The 20,899-nt window shown below is 34.8% G+C and overlaps 1 protein-coding gene across 1 annotated transcript; it reads left to right on the forward strand.

Annotated features, from left to right (window-relative positions):
- The first annotated feature begins 6,245 nt into the window (after nt 1–6,245).
- LOC131155186 (exosome complex component RRP4 homolog) lies at nt 6,246–20,706 on the forward strand. Its single transcript, XM_058108138.1, has 8 exons — nt 6,246–6,536; nt 10,331–10,551; nt 10,841–10,942; nt 11,079–11,124; nt 11,512–11,601; nt 18,826–18,891; nt 19,162–19,230; nt 19,933–20,706. The coding sequence occupies exons 2-8, from the start codon at nt 10,397–10,399 to the stop codon at nt 20,398–20,400; spliced, it is 996 nt and encodes a 331-aa protein (XP_057964121.1). The 5' UTR covers nt 6,246–6,536; nt 10,331–10,396; the 3' UTR covers nt 20,401–20,706.
- Nucleotides 20,707–20,899: the final 193 nt, after the last annotated feature.

The following is a 20,899-nucleotide window of genomic DNA, read 5'->3' on the forward strand; positions in this document are numbered from 1 at the left end:
TAGTACAGGAAATAGTAAGGAAATATGCAAGAAAGAGAGTTTCACCTATATGCTTGTTTAAGATTGACCTCAAGAAAGCATATGATTCTATGTCATGGAAATTCATAAAAGAGATGATGGAGCAGCTAAAATTTCCTGGGACTATGGTAAAGTGGGTAATGCAATGTGTGTCCACCCCTACTTTCTCCTTAATTGTTAATGGAGGCTACCATGGTTTCTTTTAAGGGAAGAAAGGCATAAGGCAATGAGACCCTATTTCCCCTCTACTGTTTGTGATGGGAATGGAGTATCTTTCTAGACTCTTTATTGTTCTGGAAAATAATGCTAACTACATATTCCACCCCAGATGTGAAATGCTAAAGCTGACACACCTTGCTTTCGCTGATGATCTAATATTATTCTCTCAGAGTGACTCAAATTTAGTTAAGCAGCTACTGGATTGCCTGGGAAAATTTTCGAAATGCTCAGGTTTAACAGCTAATAACTTGAAGTCAAACTTTCTGCATGTTGGAATCAAAGTAGAAGAGTTGGAACAAATTAGATGTCTAACAGAATTTCAGGAGGGGAACTTTCCTTTCAGGTATTTGGGAATTCCATTGGCTACTTACAGACTTAATAAAATGCATTATGCCCCTCTAATCAACAGGATTTCTAAACTCCTCAGTGGCTCGCCGAATCACACAATCTCATATGCAGGAAAATTGGAACTTATAAATTCTGTTATCCAGGGGGTAGAGTGCTTCTAGTTGGTTATCTTTCCTTTTCCTAAATCTGTTATTGACCACATAGTGAAGCTATGCAAATCTTTTCTATGGGGAGGGAAGAAGAAGCCCCCAGTTGCTTGGAAGGAATTATGTCTTCCTAAATATGAAGGAGGACGAGGAATCTTTGATCTAAATGCATGGAACAAAGCCTTACTTACTCGAGCCTTATGGAATATGCAAAGCAAAAAAGATTCATTGTGGTCTAAATGTATACATCATGTATACATAAGGGATGGAAATCCGTGGGGTGTAGCCCCTAAGCACGAAGACTCTCCTCTCTTAAAAAAAATGATGGAGTTGAAGAATCATATCATACAAAGCTGTGGAAACCATGGGGAAGTTGAGAAATTGCTAAAGACATGGGTGGTAGAGGGTCAACTTGTAATAACTAGAAAAAAAAAAGTTATTAAATAAAAAAATTATTAATTAATTAAAATTAGTAATCAATTAATTAGTTAAACATTATTAAATTAATGTATTAAATAAGCAAATAAAAATAAAAGTATGAAAAAGAAAGAGTAATTATTAATTAATTAATGAATTAATTAAATATTATTAAATAAAATAAATAAAATAGTAAAAAAATTAGAATAAAGATATATATATAAGTTAAGTTAAAGTAAGTAAAGAGAAAAAAAAGAAAAAAAGAAAAGATAAGGAAGCTAAGGCTTCTTGTGAAATTTACAGAGAGAGAGAAAGCTCCTGCACGCTCTCTCGTCGTCCACTCCTCCGTCTTCTCTCTCTCTCTCTTCCCTCATTTTTCGATGGATATTCGACTGATCGAGAACCAAAAGGTGTCATTGGATTTCTAACTCCGCCACTGACATTTTACTGGAGCGGATTTGTCGTGGGAGCGACGTAGGCACTCTTCTTGGGGTAAGATAATTTTTTCCTAATTTCTCAATTTATTGTTAAATTTGTCATTAAATTGACAATTGGGCACCACCACGGGGTCCTAATCGTGATCGTTGTCATTTTGACATAAGTAAATTTCCAATTTGGGTTTTCTAGGTCTCACTCCAAAGCGAGAGTGAGATTTGTGAAATTTGGTAATTTGGCTATATTTAAGGGTATAATTGTTTATTTAGTATTTAAGGGCTTAGGAAATATTAAAATAGTATTTTATTTAGGATTAATTTATTGGAGTTAAGATTTTTGATTCATGGTCTGGGTGATCGTCATAAGTATTTTTCAAGGTCCCTGTTGGCGCAGTTCAAGAAACCAGGTAAGGAAAAACAATAGATATTAAATTAGAATTTTTATAAATTTAATGAAAAATAAATTATGTTATATGTATGTGTATATGTTTCGGTATGAGTTTAAAATGTCAACTGTTTAAATTATGTTTTTTTCGAGTTTAGGACTATTTATTAGATACGTATATGTGAAAATGAACTGATGAAAGTGGAAAAATATTTTTAAGATAATTATGTAAGAAATAAAAGGTATTTTCAGTATATAAACATTAAATGTTAATTGGCTTATTTTACAGAAAGTGTATGAATTTTATTACTAAATTGTGTGGCGTGAGTAAATAAGAATGTTGTGTCGAAATATATGTTAAATGTATAAGATGTAGGTTAAGTAAGTAATACATTGAAAATGAAATATGATATGAACTATGCTGCTTGTGTGTGTTAATGCAATCATGTAAACAGCTGAAATATGCTGGGTAAAACAGCTGAAAGATGTTGGGTAAATATATGACAGTTGAAAAATGTTGGGTAAAATAGCCGAAAGATGTTGGGTAAAACAGTTCAAAGATGCTGGGTATGAAATGAAATAAAATGAAAATGAAAATGAATGAAATAGAAATGAAATGTGAAATGTGAACAAGGTAAAATAGGAAAGAGTCACGTAAAGTGAAATGAAATGAAAAGTAAAAGATGAAAACATGAATAGTTGAGAGATGCAGAATAATGGCAAACAAAATAATATATTATGGTATTAGCAGTATTTATGCTAGTAGAACATGTTATGTTTGGGCAAGACAAACTCTTCGCCCGAGGGCTTACTAAGAAAGACGAGTGCCCTGGTTGTATGAGGTGTAGCAGTAGGATGTATAACGTGCTAGGGTAGGGGGAAACTACTTGTATGGGTGGGAAGATTTTCCTATTCTTGGGAGCCTTCGCCGGTAAACTTTTGTATGAATTGTGTGAGTACGAGATCAATTTATCACTTAAGGGCTTACTGAGTAAGGAGAGTGTCCTGGTATGCTTGAACTGTGACTTTTGTGTTGCTTAGGTATCAGAGCAGAGGGGTGCTACTTGTATGGGCAGGTAATCACCCCTATCCTCGGGTAATGTCGCGGGTTAAATCTTTTGCATGTGTTTGATTAGGATCAGAGAATGATTTCAGAAATGATGTTAACAATTTTTAAATGTTAAATACTATGTTGTTATATAAACTCATGTTAGTCACACACTATTTTAATATATTGTTTCTTCACTTGCTGAGATGTGTCTCACTCAAATATGAATTTATCTTTTTCAGGATTTCCTCGAGATCGAGCTTTGAGAGCTTAAGGTTTTGTAGCATTTTTGGGAAATAGAAAGAGAAAAGGGTATATTTTTATGTTAATTTTTAGATGTATAAATTTATCTTATTTGTTCTATGTTTTAAGTTTCTTAAGATAGGAATGATTGTGAATACTTGATGTTTTTTGGAGATATGTATATATTTGAATATAGGTGGATGATTAGTTTATTATAGTTGGTAGATAAGGATAGTAAACTCTAGTATTATATAGTTGGAAGATTATATTTATGTTTTTTGCTACGTACATGATATTAGAATGTCAATTATCAGGTAAATGAATGGATTAATAGCACTCCGGGCCCACGTAGAGGGTCGGGGCGTTACACAACTGTCTACAAAGTAGGCTTATAACTACTGGAGAAATAAAGGAAATCCGGTACACTGGTTCAAGGAGGTATGGAAATGTGGAAGTATTCCCAAACATGCATTTACTCTTTGGACGGAAATAAAGGGGACGTTAATGACAAATGATAGAATCCTAGCAGAAGGAGTGAACCTGCAATGTGTGCTCTGCAATTCAAAAATTGAAACCAATGAACACTTGTTCTTCAAATGTAAATTCACAAAGGAAGTGTGAGATCAAATTAGAGAATGGCTAGGAATTACAAGAACTATGTCTACTCTAAAAGCTACCCTAAAGTGGCTTCATAAGGAGGCCAAAGGTACTGGGATACAGGCAGTTGGGAAGAAGGTTTGCTTGGCTGTCATGATTTACTTCATATGGCACACCCACAACAGATGCAAGTTTGAAGGGAAAGGGATTTCTTGCTCAGAACTACTTGAAATGATTCAAAGGTACGCATTTAGAGTAGTTTATGACAAATTTAACATATATAATGTTTAAATTGCTCTCAATTTTATGCTGTTTGTTTCAGAACCTTTGTTGCTTTGTTAGGAAGACTGTGTAACTTGAATTAACTACAGTTACTTAGATAGGGACTTGTATCTTTCCCTTTTTTTTTCTGGGTATGCCTAGTGAACTCTGTATATAATATTTTGATCAATATATATTTACTTTTACCGATAAAAAAAAAAAAGATAACATCATACAAAACCAATTATTATTATTATTATTATTATTACTTGCCGTGGGCACGCACGATGCCCACACTCTACGACTTTCGAGTGACAGTTATAATAAAATAAACTTTTAAAAGATAATAAACAAATATATTTTTAAAATATTATTTTAGGAAATTTATGAGTGATTAGGGGTATATTTTTTAGAATATTTATGGGTAGTTATAGAAATATTTTTAAAATATACATGGATAGTAACAGGGATTTTAAAAAAAAATTATGGGTAGTTATAGGGACATTTTGGGGATTTTCAAAATTAGACCAATGAGAAGAACTTTCTTTCTAATAGTAGAGATATCTATTTTAAGGGCAAAAGATAAAATTTCCTGAGATTTGAAATAAAGACTAAAATTTTCTTTAAAATTTTAAAAATGTTATAGATCTCCCCTCATTGCCCAAAAAACAAAAAAACTCTTCCAAAAGTTTTGTTTTGTTTTGTTTTTTTTTTTTTTTTGTAAAATATATAGAGATATTTATATCTTTTTAGTAATTTTTTAGGGGAATTTTTTAAAATTCTTAAAATTTAAAGAAGATTTCTAAAATTTTTAGGAAAAAGTTATTGTTTTTTTTGTCAAATCTAATGTGGTATAGTGGGTTTTCACATATTTTAAACTAGCCACGGCCATACAATTGATTCATGACTCATTATTTTTTAAAAGTTTTAAAAAATTATAAAATAATAATAATAATAATAATATAAAGACAATTTGAAATAGTTTTACATAAGAATGTTTTGAAATAATCATGATCAGTTATCGAGATAAATTCGATATAGTTATAAGGATACTGTGACATTTTCTGAGCTAGTAAAAGTAGGGGTGAGCATAATTCGGGGAAACCCGAATTAACCGAATTACCCGATCAATTTCGGTCGGTTCGGTTCGGTTAACAAATAGGGGTCGGTCGGTTCGGTTATGGGTTCGCTAAATTTCAGGTAATTGGTTATCGGGTCAGTTATGAAAAAATTTAATTCGGTTAATCGAATTATCCGAATTAAGAATTAATTAAAATTAAAATATAAAATAGATATATATATATATATATATATATATATATGCTACGTCCTCTCCACTCTTCTCTGTGCCAGACGGCCCCGACTGGCCAACTGCTCGTATCCTCTCAACTCTCAAGTCTCATCTGCGTCGCAGCTTCTGCCTTCTCGATGACTTTGTCTCGGCGTCTCAGACTCGGACCCTTAGTTTTCCTTCTCCAGTTCTCCTTCTCTAGTTCTCCTTCAAAGTCTCCTCTGCGCCGCAGCCTCTCCAGTCTTTCCTCTCGGTCTCAGACCTCAGTTCTCCTTCTCCTTCAGATTTCAGTCCTTCTTCTGTTTCCTTTCTTCTGTTTCCCTCCGCTAGACTTAGCAGACAGTCCTTCTCCACTTCTCCTTCTCCCTCTTCACAAATTGTCTCTTCAATCTTCGTTGCTTTGCTTAAGGCTAAGGCCCTAAGCGCCGGCGGCTAAGCCCCTCTTCCCACTTCCCACTTCCCAGTTCTCTGTTCTCGTCCCGATCCCGATCCCAAATCCCTCTTCCAGTAACTGGATGGATCGATTAAGTGACTTAGGTACATATTCCATTCTTTAATAATTAATTTTAATTATTTCGGTTAGATTCGGTTAACCGAATTACCCGAAAAGGAATTCAGTCGAGTTCGGTTCAGGTAGCTTTCCTTGTTCGGTCGGTTTGGTTAACAGAATTTATTAATCGAAATTTTCGGTTAATTCGGTTAATTAACCGAATCTAGACGAACCGACCGTTTGCTCACCCTTAAGTAATAGAGTATTTCGGAATAATTATGGGTAATTATAGAAATAAATTTAATAATTTTAAAAGATGAATGATAATTTCCTTTACCGCATCAGAGATTAGAGATGAGAGAAGAGGCAGTTTAAAACGAAGAGGCGAGCTCCTTTGTCTATGAGGACTGAACCCTAGCACTCGCGACCCCATCCTTCCAGCCTTCAGGTCTCTGTACCAGCCTCATAGCCTTCTTCGCCGGACGTCTCTGCCTTCATTGACCGCGATATTGGCTTCTGTCGAGGGCACGAGGGTTCTTCTTTGCTCGAGTCTCTCCCTGTTCGCCGGACATCTCACCCTAGCACTCGCGACCATATCATCCCAGCCTCCTCTCCCTCGAAGGCTATTCTTTGCTCACCGTGAGTCCATCCCTCCACCTTCCCTTCCTGTCCTCCATCTCCTTACCTGTTTTGCACTATTACTAGTTCGGAACTATTGAAGTACTCGAGCACAAAATTGATGTTTCAGTGTTCGAATGGTTAAATGCACAATTGGTGTTAGTGCTTCAGCGTTTCAAAAATCAAAAGTTAAAAGGGGCTGCCTAAGCACAGAAAATGCATATTCAGAGTGTACTCGCGACTTCGTACTCCCTCACTTGCACCGTTCTCCTGTGTAGTTGTTACATGTTTAACTTATCTCACTTGTAAAATGGATCATAGTATTCCTATTACCGCAATATTTTTTCATTTAAAAGGAAAACGTGATTAGATATCTATTTTTTTTATATTAAATAATTAGGGTACTCTGACAATGTGTATCCAATATCCATGTTTATACAAAATTGGCCCATGTCAAAGTCGTGTCATATCTGTGCCCTGTCCTGGGATTGGTTCTTCCAAGTTACCCAGGGATCTGATAAATGGGCATTGGGGGAGAGTTTTGTTGATGACTGGGCTAATGCCTGTGATGGATTAGTCTAGCTGACCACCTATGGGAGATTACTTAGAAATACAGATTAATAGCCAAATGTTCTAATGTTGATCTATTTGTCAATTTTAATAGTTGGGCATCTTCTTTTGGGAAATTATAGCTTCTAGAGATGTTCTATATCTTCTTATATATGATCCCATTTCATATCAGTTGTCATGCTATCTAATGGGAAGCATCTTGAAGCAAGTGTAAATGGAATTTTCATGTACATGAGCCTATATTTAGAATCATGATTCACAATTCAATTCTTTCAATTCAAATCACTTCTATACGAAATCAATCCAAATCTTACTAGAGAATCTAAAAACAATTGAATCATTGCTGAATCTATCGATTCACCACTTAAATCTAACGATATAATGCTAATCTATTGATTCACATGATTGTGTGGACCTATTTTATACTGACAGACCCGACTAGTTTGGAGCCCCCCTAAACAACAATTACCTTCCATTGCTTTTCTATGTCAGTTTTGTACTAAAAAAGTGTACAAAATAGAATTTCAGGGCTTATGTTCTCTTCACTAAATCACTCTTCATTCTAGGAGGAGTATAATGTTCTGCCATTGAGAAGAAGCGACAGAACTCTCACCAACTATGGCAGTACTCTTTTTGTTGTGTTGTTAAGATTCAAAAGTTGATTTTTTTAGTAGTTTGTTCTTTCTTTTTGTATTGCTTTTGTTTTTACACAATTACCTTCCATTCCTTGTCTGTGTCAGTTTTGTACTAAAAAAGTGTACAAAATAGAATTTCAGGGCTTATGTTCTCTTCACTAAATCACCCTTCACTCTAGGAGGAGTATAATGTTCTGCTATTAAGAAGAAGCGACAGAACTCTCACCAACTATGGCAGTACTCTTTTGGTTGTGTTGTTAAAATTTTTTTAGTAGTTTGTTCTTTCTTTTTTTATTGCTTTTATTTTTACACAATTACCTTCCATTCCTTGTCTGTGTCAGTTTTGTACTAAAAAAGTGTTCAAAATAGAATTTCAGGGCTTATGTTCTCTTCCCTAAATCACTCTTCACTCTAGGAGGAGTATAATGTTCTGCTATCGAGAAGAAGCGACAGAACTCTCACCAACTATGGCAGTACACTTTTTGTTGTGTTGTTAAGATTCAAAAGTTGATTTTTTTAGTAGTTTGTTCTTTCTTTTTTTATTGCTTTTATTTTTACACAATTACCTTCCATTCCTTGTCTGCGTCAGTTTTGTACTAAAAAAGTGTACAAAATAGAATTTCAGGGCTTATGTTCTCTTCACTAAATCACCCTTCACTCTAGGAGGAGTATAATGTTCTGCTATTATGAAGAAGCGACAGAACTCTCACCAACTATGGCAGTACTCTTTTTGTTGTGTTGTTAAGATTCAAAAGTTGATTTTTTAGTAGTTTGTTCTTTCTTTTTTTTTTTGCTTTTATTTTTACACAATTACCTTGCATTCCTTGTCTGTGTCAGTTTTGTACTAAAAAAGTGTACAAAATAGAATTTCAGGACTTATGTTCTCTTCACTAAATCACTCGTCACTCTAGGAGGAGTATAATGTTCTGCTATTGAGAAGAAGCGACAGAACTCTCACCAACTATGGCTGTACTCCTTTTGTTGTGTTGTTAAGATTCAAAAGGTGATTGTTTTAGTAGTTATTTCTTTCTTTTTCTATTGCTTTTATTTTTACACAATTACCTTCCATTCCTTGTCTATGTCAGTTTTGTACTAAAAAAGTGTACAAAATAGAATATTAGGGCTTATGTTCTCTTCACTAAATCACTCTTCACTCTAGGAGTATAATGTTCTGCTATTGAGAAGAAGCGACAGAACTCTCACCAACTGTGGCAGTACTCTTTTTGTTGTGTTGTTAAGATTCAAAAGTTGATTTTTTTAGTAGTTTGTTCAAGTATTATCGTTTTTCAGGTTAGCTAACTTTTTTTAAAAAAAAAAATCTTTTTAATTAGAGAAAGAATAGGCATGAAATATTATTATTTTTTTAGACACCAAAAGTTCAAATTTTTATTATTTTTTTTATCGATTCCTTACCTTAAACAACATAAAGTTTTTGTATCTTTTAAAGTAATATTTTCTGACCCATTCTCTTACTTTTCATTTGTTTAAGATCGCATACGCATGAAATATGATTTTTTTATCGTCCAAATTTAAATATATTTTACTATTTTGCTGCTTGTTTGTATATCAATATATGCATGTCATTTAGAATTGATTTTGGGAGTTTGTACTGAATCTTACGATTTGATTTGATTCTTGATTCCCAAAATTGGAATTTTGATTCACGATTTGAATCTCGATTTGACAACTATGCTTGAGCCAAATAGGGGTACCCTTCCATGTACATGATTCACATACCAAAAATTGATGTAGTGTGTAAGATGGCTGCGCTTTAAATGATGCGCATGCATTCACACCTACATGCTGATTGATGGTGCAGTAGAGTGGGGATTCTCTAATGGTTTTAAAGTACGGTGATCTCGCTGGTCTGACCACTGGTTGGAGCAGCCGAACCAACCAGTGGAACTGGCCTAGCAGCTTTACTGGGTTAGTCATCTGTCCAGATTTTAAAACTATGAAAGCAACCCCACTCTATGGTGCATCCAACTTTATACCTCTCTCAAGGTAAAATCCTTCTGTATCTTTTAATTATTTTGAAATAACTGCATTATGGGTAGGTTATTCCCCAGATCTCCCCCTCGCTCGCTCGCTTGCTCACTTTGATTTTGTTTTAATACAGTGTTTTGTTTGTGGAATTTGCATATAGGGATATAGTGTCTCATATTAGATTCAATTCTTGGGTGCAACCCTTTTTGAGTTAAAATGGTTTCTTCTTGTATAATTGATTCATGGATTTGGAGCTTTTTCTAGATATTTTTCTATACTTATGTGCTCCACTTTCTTTGAAGGACTTACCGCGCTCTTAAGATCAACTAATTTGGACAAAACAAATGGCTGTGATGCCCCATAGTTTCTGATTCTTAATGATTTTTTCCTCTTATTTTTTATTTTTATTTATGTTTTTAATTCAACTAATGATTTCTCTTGGATAAGCAACTTCGAAGAAGTAGCTTGCTTAAACTTTGGGATGGTGTTATGATGCAAAATTTATTTTACATGCAGTGTGTTTGTTTTCCTTCTCAGTGTCACCCAATTTTTCATTTTACTTTCTTTTTTTGTTGTCTTGTGTTGATTACCAATTTACCAGATGCATTTCTTCTTTTCGGATAGGGTTTTTGCTCTGCCATTTTTCGTCAATACCATTACTGGTTTTGGAAAGATTTTTTTGGTAGAGAAATGAGAGAGGTGCAACTTTCATTGAATCAAACGCAGAAGCTCAGAGTGAAGAAAGCTCTGGAACAACTGGAGTCTTTGTCTTCAAAAATCAATTCCAATGCTTCTGTCACTGTTGCAGACACTATCTCTGTTAATTATGAAGATGGCGTCCTCAAGTACGAACCCAGTGTCCATCACTCTCTCTTCTTTTGAAATTGTTGGTGTGTTAGAACTATGAAATTTGAAATGGGTTTTCCTCTTTTTTTTTTTTTAAATATGCACATGCTTGGTACTCTGACATTCGAAATGATAAACAAGAAAACCCTAACTCATTCCCTCTCTATTGCCTGACTTTTGCCTCGGTTAACTAAGAACTTCTGAATTGTGTATTGGATATTGATTTTTTTTTGGTTCCATCATTCTTCACTTTTCAATCTTGGTAACTTAGTTTTTGGTTGGATAAAGGGGACATGGAACCTCAGAGCTTGATGGCGAAGTGGTTGCAACAGTTTGTGGGATAGTTGAGCGTGTGAACAAGCTAGTCTATGTACGTGCATTACGAGCCAGGTAGCCCTACTAGCGCACTATCTCAGGTCTAAAAAAAATTATATGTTGCTTCCTAAAATTTGTATAGTTTGTTTCTTCACCAATTAATGAAGGGTAGAGTCTCTGCTGAATGTTACCGCACCACTTATAATTGTAGGTACAAACCTGAGATTGGGGATATAATAGTGGGGCGCATCATTGAGGTAAAATAATTTGTATTAAATCAATAATTTAATTTTTTTTTTCTTTTTAACCTTTTGGGTCTGGACCATATAACCCTCTCCCTTAACCCCACTTCCACCACTTCCCTGGTTCAAACTCGTGACCTCCAATTCATAAGTCCTATGATGAAATCATTAGGATGTCCCTCTGGGCACATTTTAAAATTTATTTGCACCCGTGTAAAAGTTGATAGGGTTTGATCAAGCAGGGGATGGTATTCCTGAGATGAATTTGTTCAATTCCTTTTCCCTTCCAAAGTGGATTAACTGCTTGTGTCATTGTAAGCAATTGTATTCATTGCCAGAATGGATCAATATTGTTGCCAAAATTTAAGCATTGTTTTAAAGAAAATTCTCATTCATATGCAGGTTGCTCCAAAGCGTTGGAGATTGGAGATAAATTTTAGTCAAGATGCAGTTTTGATGCTTTCTTCAATGAACTTGCCTGATGGTATCCAGGTATAAAACTATATCACTGCTGTATAATCCTTTTAGATTCTATTGGAGGATATATGATTTTTTTGCGATGAAACAAAACATCTTTCCAGTTTTGTGGATGATGCCGCAGGAAAGCTATAGATAAAGAAATAAGAGTAGCCCCTAGGGATCACGCTTAGATACACTAGGAATCTCTCTTTGTAAACAGGGAATCAGGATTTTGCAAGTTTGGTCCCTTGCCAAATTCAAGAACAAGTCATTCCCAAGAAGCACCGTCTCTTTTACAAGCAGACCTAAACCCCTTTTTAAGTTGATGTTATACAAATAAAATATTACAAGACAACTATCCAGTGGTTGTACTTGGTTGGCATGAGTTGTCTTTCGGTTGTGATCAATTTGTCAACTTGCATAAGTTGTCACTAACTTGTCACTAGTTGTTATTGGGTTTTGATTGACTTGTTATTGAGTTGTCATTAACTTGGTATTTATTTTTACCAGGTTGGCTTGGCTGGTGGGCTTGGGCCTTGGGGTAGGGCAAATTGATTTTGATCCAAATAGAATTTGGTCTAGGTCCAATCACCAATGGACTCTGCTGACTTTTTCTATCGTTATCATCTCTTCCCAGCTTGACAGCACTTGGCCCAACAAGTGAATTGTGATGTATTTATCATACATGTCTTGATTGAGCTTTCAGACATTTGGTTGCAGTGGTCCAATTGCAATCTGAAATTGGGGGATCTTTTCGTTTCATGAGAATTTTTTGATACACTTCTTCACTAGTTTACACACTTTAGCTATCTAGCACATCTTTTATAACTTTAGATTTTCTTGGAATTGATAGTAAATGAGTAGTTGTTGTTGTGCTAAGAGATTATTGCAAACCATGTAAAACTGAATGGCATCCATTTTAAATGTAGGATTAATGTGTAAGCCTTCATGAAGTTCTAAAACATGAGCATTAGATTTGATCTTCTTTTGGACAGGCACTTCAAGTGTGTAGCTTCGTATAGTTTCCTTTGAAAATCTCTTTAATGGAATGCAAACCATTACCACGTCTCCGTCTTGGAAAGCAACAAAGTAATAACTTTGGTGAGCCTTTGTTTTGTTAGGGCTACATGATGTTATTACATTTTTTGTGGCTTTGAGGTGTGAATAATTCATTGTATTTAAGGTAGTATTTTCCCCCAGTGGAATGATTTTGCTGTACGAAAATTGATGCAAATCACCTTCATGATATGAAGGAATCACTAGAATTGAAGATTTATTTACAAAAGTTTTATGAAAATAGAGCATTTGACAATGAAAGAAATAAGAGAGAGAGGGAAAAACGAATTTTGATTTTCATTTGATGATTAATCCTGCTATCAAGGCCTCTTATTTATAGACTTGAAGAGTTGCAAATGATAACCTTTCAAATAGACATTATTGTTTCAAGCTATTAATCATTCCTCTTTGAATGATCATGACTGTTGTATTTGAAATTCTATCTGTTACTCCCCAACAGTCATATTGCCTAAAATCTAATTATAAAAATAAAAAATAATAATGTCAAAGACAAGGTCTTAATTCCGCACGTGCACCTGTCAAGTGCTCAAGTGCCAAGTGATAAATATAAATATAAATATTCACATATTTATATTTAAATATTTGGCTCCACTTCCCCTTTCAACTATAATTTTAATTAGTGGGATAATAAATGCTTTAAGAACCTGCCCCAATTCTTTCAAAATTTCCGATGTAGGACAAAGGTTTATAGGGTTTATAAAGGCCATCTCTCCCTTACATTACAATCTAAACAACCTTAACAATGCCCCACTTAGATTTTAATATAATTTTTAGTCAAATACTTAGTGATTCATGGTTACAAGTTGGTGTCTTTTGATTTAAGTCTCCTGTTAGTTTAAATACTTCAAGATTCTAATGAAGTTAATTGTGGCCTACGATTAAACAAAGATTCTGTGTTAGAATTCGAAATAGCACACCTGATTTCACCATGCTTCAGTGAGTAGTTTACTGAAATTTTAGCACTATTATGGCTTTATGCTACCTTCTGGTTAACTAACCACAAACTTTTCTTAGAAGTGGCGCCATTTTCCATGTTCATGTAGTTGACGTTCCCATTATGCCTCTATTACTATAGCAAATTACATTTTTGAATTTCATTAAGAGTGAATTCACCCATTCCTCTTATTAATGTAACATTTACCGTTCATTATTCTGGAATACTTGATTTGAGATCAATCACATATTAGTAACTTGCTATTACCCATGAAGCCAATTAGCTAGTGATAATAGAACTAGAAAAAAGGTTCGGTTCCTATAAAGAGTGATTTTAGAAGCGTTCTGAACTTATTCCAATTGGCGTGGTTTCTTGGGAGGTCTTTAGTGAATGGGTCTGCCAAGTTACTAGAACTAACATAAACAATGATAATTATACCTTTTTTGAAATTAGTTGTCTAACTAATACATCAATTTGCCATTGTATATTTTACTAAATGCTCTAGACATGGTTGTTTCAATATCGCAACGCAGACAAATGTCAATATCCAGGTATAGCCTCTTTGCCTACAATAGCTTCTGCCACAAGTTCATATTTCCTTGTTAAATGTGTGGTACACGTCTGTTTCATAGAAGCTCATGAAATTGCTCCGCCTCCTAGTGCAAAAAATGGACTTATTGTCACTTATACTAGTTATCCAACTAGCATTAGTGCAACCCTCTAGTAGGAAACTGGTTATGAAATAGTCCTAAATTGATCTTTCTTTTAAGATAAGCAAGGATCCTTCCAATTCCTTTCCAATGATTAGTGCAAGAATTGCTTGTATATTTAGGTGGTTTGCAAACTACAAATGCAATATCTGGTCTAATGTGATGCATGGCATGCATAAGGGTGGCAATTGCACTAGCATATTCAATTTGAGCAATCAATCTACCAGAATTTTCTGTTAATTTGAAAGAAAGAAGTACTTTCTCAATGTAATGACATTGGCATAAGGCATAACCACCATTATGTTTCCTTAACTTGACACCTAATATTGTGTCTTCTTCATTCATATTCATCTTAAATTGTGAAGGCAAATACTTCTTAGTTCCAACAATTATTATGTCATCCACATAAAGACAAATAATAACACCATACTTGTTTGTGGACTTAGTAAATGCACTTATCAGCAGTATTATAAAAAAAAAAAATTCACTGAATTGAGCATTTCATGCCACTGTTTAGGTGCTTGTTTTAAGCCATACAAGCTAATTTGCAAACTTTCTTTTCATTCCTTGGTAGAGCAAATCCTTCTAGCTGTTCCCATAAACAACTTCTCATCTAGGTCACAATTTAAGAATGTTGTCTTAACATCCATTTGATGCAGAAGTAGATTATATGTAGATGCTATATGTGTCAAAATGATCAATGCCTTCCTTTTGCAGAAAGACTGTACTTTGACCTTGAAAGTTTGAAAGGATCCGTATATATTATATTTTCTCCTAAATACGCACTTTAATCCAATAGGTCTTGATCTTGGAGGCAAATCCACTAGGATCCAAGTGTTTTTTTATAATATTGAGTCCACTTCATTGTTTATAGCTTCCCTCCAAAAAGTTGCATCCTCATGGGTTCACTAAATGTTTTAGGGTTATCATTTGGGTTTTTTATTGAGTACAATTTTGTTCGAAAGACTGTAGCTTGAGAATATATGAAATTAGGTTCCAAATTCTTTTTTCTCTTCTAGTTTATTTACTTTTCCTAGGTTCACTAGGAAGTTCAAGCTAAGTATTTTCCTTCTACTGCTAGAAGATATATGAGAGCAAGTAACCGAATCTTGTGTTTGAGCCAATTCTGTAATACTGTTGGAATCATTATGGAATTTATTTTCGAGAATTGAGGGCCTGTTAATTTTGGAAAATATTTTCCATTTTTCCATTTCTGGTTTTCCAAAGAATTATTAATAAATCTAACTTCTTTTTTAGTTTTTCAAGATACATATTAAAAAAACAATTTTTATTTTTTTTTATTTTGAGATTTCAAATACATTTTAAAAAATTCAATTTGTTTTTCAATTTTCCAAAAAAAATTAGAAGGCAGCATTTAGGATAATAGATTTTGGGATTTGAATTTGTTTGGATATTCCAATCCAATACAATTTCATACTATATTTTGTCGTAATCAACACAAATCCAAATCCATGATCTGAATTTCATGCTGCCAAACATAGATATAAGAAATCTATAAAATAATAAAACAATGTTGTTCCAACTTTTCTATACAAGTTTAGAGAAAATAAAAAACAAGGTGGCATTTTTGTACTTATTTGAACAATTGGAAATGAAAAATAAAACAATTTCCACAAGCAAAATGGTGCCAAATTTTTTTATTTTTATTCATTTTTTTACATACAAATGTTGTAAAACTGAAAAATTAGATAATTGTGTACTTTTTTGGATAACTAAAATGGAAAATGAAAATTGTTTTCCATAACTAAACAAGCACTGAACATCTTTGGATTCCATTATAGCTTTAGTTTTCAAAGCTTTGGAATTTTCATCATATCCTAGTTGCTGCCCCCTAATGACGTTACCCCTTTTTCACTGATTGGAAAATAAATTAAAAATAAAAAAGGAGAATGCGTCCAAACTTGTGACACAATTCAATTATCAAAACAGAGTTAACTAACATTGACTAGACATTGATTGTTGATGGCTGAACTTTTCTTGGTGAGCATTTTCCTCACTTATCTCACCAGTGGTGGATCATAAATAGAGGATATCTATCATCTATGATTCATGGTTTTGTGGGTCCTTTTCTGGGTGGTGAGTGGTGACTGGTCAGGTGTCTGTCATAGACAAGCTACCAGCTGCCGCAAACAAAGCCAGAGATAATCTGGGAGGGGCGATGGCGGCCCCTTACTTTCTGGCAAAAAAACTAGTGTGCAATAGTAGAACAATGAACTATCATATTTCATGTACTTCATTGTGTTTGGTCTCCTTTTCCGCCGACAAACTGCTCCCTCAAACTGGTCAATTTGTCTTCAACCATCGGGTGGTGGTTTTTTCCCATCTATGGAAGCATGGGTAGCTGATTGTGTATCCTTTTCTTCCCTTTTATCTGGTGAAGTTTGATATTAATCATTAAATGTTGGCATTAATCTTATATATATATATATATATATAAAATTCCTGCATTGGAAATTTTGACTTCACCTCTGCCAGCTGCAGTAAGTCCAAAAGGATCTAGTAGGGAAATTAAAGCATCTCCAGAGACTAAGAGTAATGAGAGCTGCCCTTGTGCCTTTATGTAGGAGGATATTTGTCAGTGTAACTGAGCTAATATCATAAAGGGGCCTTCTTATTTATAGAGGTCCCCACAATAAAGATTAAAGAGGGTTGTTGTGAACGAACCTATTGCAAGTATGGTCATTGTTTTAAAACCTGGACAGGTAACCAACCTGGTAAAGCCACTGAGTTGGTCTAAATCAATTGGATTGGTGGTCAAACTGGTAGCTATTTACACGCACGCACACAACAACAACGATGATGATAATTATCATAATTTTTTTTAATACCAAAAGGAATTCATGAGATAGAATGAGAATGTATGATAAGGAAATGAGACATCTCCTTAACAAAGTCGGGGAAACCCTGGGGAAAATTTCTAAATGGTAAAAGAGTTCAAGATTTGATTAACTCATAAATATTGAATAACAGTTAGAGGGGGTTTTAATTAAATTGAGAATTTATTCAAGGCAAGAGTGTTTACAATTTGATTAAATCTATACGTATTACATGCATGTATGCTGTATGTATGTGTGTATATATGGATGTGAAAGAACTTGATTATATATATTATTTGTTCAGGAAAGAATCACAAAGCTGCTGTTGGCAGCTTCCTTTCTCCTGCTGGCAGCAGAATTTCAACACCCCCCCCCCCCCCTTTTTTTTTTTTAAAAAATGAGAGCCTGGGTCATCCCATCTGGCTCACCAGATTCAGCCAGGTTGATCGCGGTTCATACCATTTTGGGTTTTATCACATCACTTAGTCAAAGAAGTGAATGGTCTCAGTCAGATCCAATTCGACCACCCAAACTGGTCTGAGGTTTTAAACCAAGGGTATGGTGGTCATTAGTCCCTTTGAATGACAAGGATGCTATTTTCTTGTCATTCCATGGATCTTGACAGTAGGGTTATGGGTTATGATAGGGCTGACGCCTTTCTCTACATCAAATAAATTAAACCAGTTAATCTATTTGTATGCTTACTCTATTATAAGTGTGGATGTCCATTGCAGGGTCCACCCTGGAGCTCCACCCAGGATCAACCAAGACATGTCACCCTCTTCTGTGTGTCTTAGGGATGAGGATGACAAACCCACCCACCCCTCAACCACAAACACACCGGGAAAAAAAAAAAAGCCTCAATGAAGATCCTCCCATCCTTGGCTTTACTCGTGCAGCACTGGACTTGTGATGGTAGTTGTTGTGAGATGCTTCATCCTTCCAAACAACCAGTAAGCCCCCGCTTCATTTGCCATCAAATTGATATTATATGGCTCATAGTCTTCCAACTAAAGAGTTTCAATCTCTAGGATGTCTGTTCCACTTGGAATTCTATCAAGTGAAGCCCTTCGCTCCATTTCTGGTGAATTCGACCTTGGTGTCTTCCAAGGGTCATGCACAGTTCACTCTTTCAGTTTCCCATCTCCATTTGATTATTACAGATGACAACTCTTTCTTGTGGTGTAAATGTTCTCCATTACACATGGAACTGAAATACTCCCTTTGGTTCTTTGGTATATTTTAATAGGTGTCTGAATCCATGATCTACTTTGATTCATTCAATGCTTGCTTACAATTTCCTCAGGTTAAATTCAAATTGAATGCTGCCTTATTTCCACGGATGTTGTAATGTTATGTGCCATTAACCACCCCCCCCCCCAAAAAAAAAATTGTATAAATAGGGCAAAAATGTTAACAATATTTTGTTTGCAATGGGAAAAAAAGAACTTACAGTATTCATGTTCCACGAAAAAAAATATGCTGTCATTAATTTCACTTTTTTCTAAGTGGAAAGAGAGAATCATGCATTGTGATTTGCTTTGAGGTTGGATCAGTTGGTGCGTATCACTCTAGGTTTCATTTGTATGTTGACAAACCTTTTAAGTATTTGTTTTGATTGTTTCTGTTTGAAAATTCTGGACTATCCTTCCTGGTTAAATTTCGCAAGTTTGTTTAATTTCAATCTTATTATTGCTAGAGGCGGAGAACTGCAGTTGATGAGCTCAACATGCGCAGCATTTTTGAAGAGAATGATGTTGTTTGTGTAAGTTTACTAATTCTTGCGTTTGAGTCTAAAGTTGCTGTCTAATCAATGCAGCCCTTTGTACAAGCTTGCTACATTCTTAAATTATATACATGGGTTGGTTGAATATATGGTAAATAATTCTTGCATTACTTTGCAAAAACATTTTAGGTATTGAAAACATATGTATTCCTTTGTGCTCAGGCCAAGAAAATTATTTTACCCCCTTTTTTTCCCCTACTTGAAAGCATGCATGATCCAATACTCTGAAATCTTCCATCATTTTTTCAGGCTGAGGTTCGCGGTTTCCAGCATGATGGCAGTTTACACCTGCAAGCAAGAAGTCAAAAATATGGAAAGGTAGAGTGCTTATGTGCATCCATGGCTCTTTTTTTCTTTTTCTTTTTTTCAAATGTATCTCGCATGTGCTAATACTTCAGTTTTAGCAACCTATTTTGGACGCAACATACGTACTCGAAATTTGAAGTAGAGAAAATTCCCTTACAATAAATTTGGAAAATCTAATAATTTTTTTAACTAAAAATAGTCTAAAATATACATCAGTGTCTGGTGGGGGAACAAGGGAAAACATTAAAGAGTTGACCCACTTTTAAATGGATAATCATAAATGTGTCAATATATTTTAAATAAATGGGCCATTAATGTGTCAAAAATGACCTGGCTCATTTCAACTCAACCCATTTTGGCAGTCCACACCCATCTAACATATCTATTGCAACAGGCTACAAACATTGGCTTGGATCATTTGATGCATGGTATCTGTATTATGTTACTACTTTTTCTGCTTTGAGGTGTTTAGGATTTTTATTGATTATTTCTGATTCATTTGTCTTACCATTTGAACCTCTGCTGCTCAGCTTGATTTCATTATGTTTTAAAATGTATTGTCTTGCATTTAAATGTGCACAATATATTAGGTTTCAGCTTTCATCTTTATCTCATCGTCATTGCTTTATATGTTACTTTGTGTTCATTATCAATTATTCTCATTATTAACATCAATATCATTTTGTACAATTATGATTATAATTTTCATTACAGCTCCAACGGGGTCAACTACTCAAAATTCCTCCATATCTGGTGAAAAGACGCAAACAACATTTCCATCACCTAGAACAGTATGGAATTGACTTGATACTTGGTTGTAATGGATTCATATGGATTGGGGAACATGTGGAAGCAAAAGATGATATGTTAGAAGATGAAACAAATAAATCTGAGCAACTGAGCACCAACGCCAATAGAAGTGGCATGTGTCTTGAAGAACAAGAACAAAATTACAAAAGTTACACACCGCTAGAAATAAGGCAGAACATTTGCAGGACTGCAAATGCTGTCCGTGTCTTGTCAACTCTAGGATTTAATGTTACCATGGAAGTGATAGTGGAGACGGTAAACTTGAGTATCTCAATGAATGTGGATATACACGAGATGCTTGGAGCAGAGTTCTGTGTTGTGGTTGTAGAGAGAGAGGCTGAACGGCAAAGCTTCATGGGAAAGAAAAAGTGAAAGACAATCAGACCATATATTTAGTTTCATGAAAGTTTATATTTTTAGTTCTCTTTGTTAGCTAAAAAATTTTGGTCATAAATTAGGATGGTTCTGTTATAAGTCAAAGGTACAATCTTCTAGTCTCATTAGAATTGTGTTTGCTCAGAATTATTAGTGTCTTGAAGCCTTATAACTGCTGCAACAGCCCCAGTCAACCATCTTCACCGGTGCCTTCCCAAGGAGCAGCAATGTGTGCATGTGTTTACATGAGGAGATGCTACGGGTGGTTTTTGGTCATGTTAAGAAAAGCTTTTAGTTGTTTCACTCTCTCGCATTTTTGTATGCCTCTTCGATATGTTTGGTTCGGTGGTTAGGTTTGGCTGGATTGCGCAAAGGATCCTAGTCTATGTTTGGTGTAACGAACAAAAGGATTGGACTGAGGAACAAAAAATGGACAAGGATGCCCCTCGTCTTCTCTGCTCTACAGTTCATCCTCAATTCCCATCTCAATCCATGT

The sequence above is a fragment of the Malania oleifera genome, chromosome 5 (assembly GCF_029873635.1).
Source record: "Malania oleifera isolate guangnan ecotype guangnan chromosome 5, ASM2987363v1, whole genome shotgun sequence".
Lineage (NCBI taxonomy): Eukaryota > Viridiplantae > Streptophyta > Magnoliopsida > Santalales > Ximeniaceae > Malania > Malania oleifera.

Bases quoted from the DNA above. Each gene is read 5' to 3' on its own strand.
- LOC131155186 (XM_058108138.1), top strand. From the start codon at position 10,397: ATGAGAGAGGTGCAACTTTCATTGAATCAAACGCAGAAGCTCAGAGTG. The intron at 11,602-18,825 runs GTATAAAACTAT...TATTATTGCTAG, and splicing joins ACTTGCCTGATGGTATCCAG to AGGCGGAGAACTGCAGTTGA. The intron at 18,892-19,161 runs GTAAGTTTACTA...TCATTTTTTCAG, and splicing joins AAGAGAATGATGTTGTTTGT to GCTGAGGTTCGCGGTTTCCA.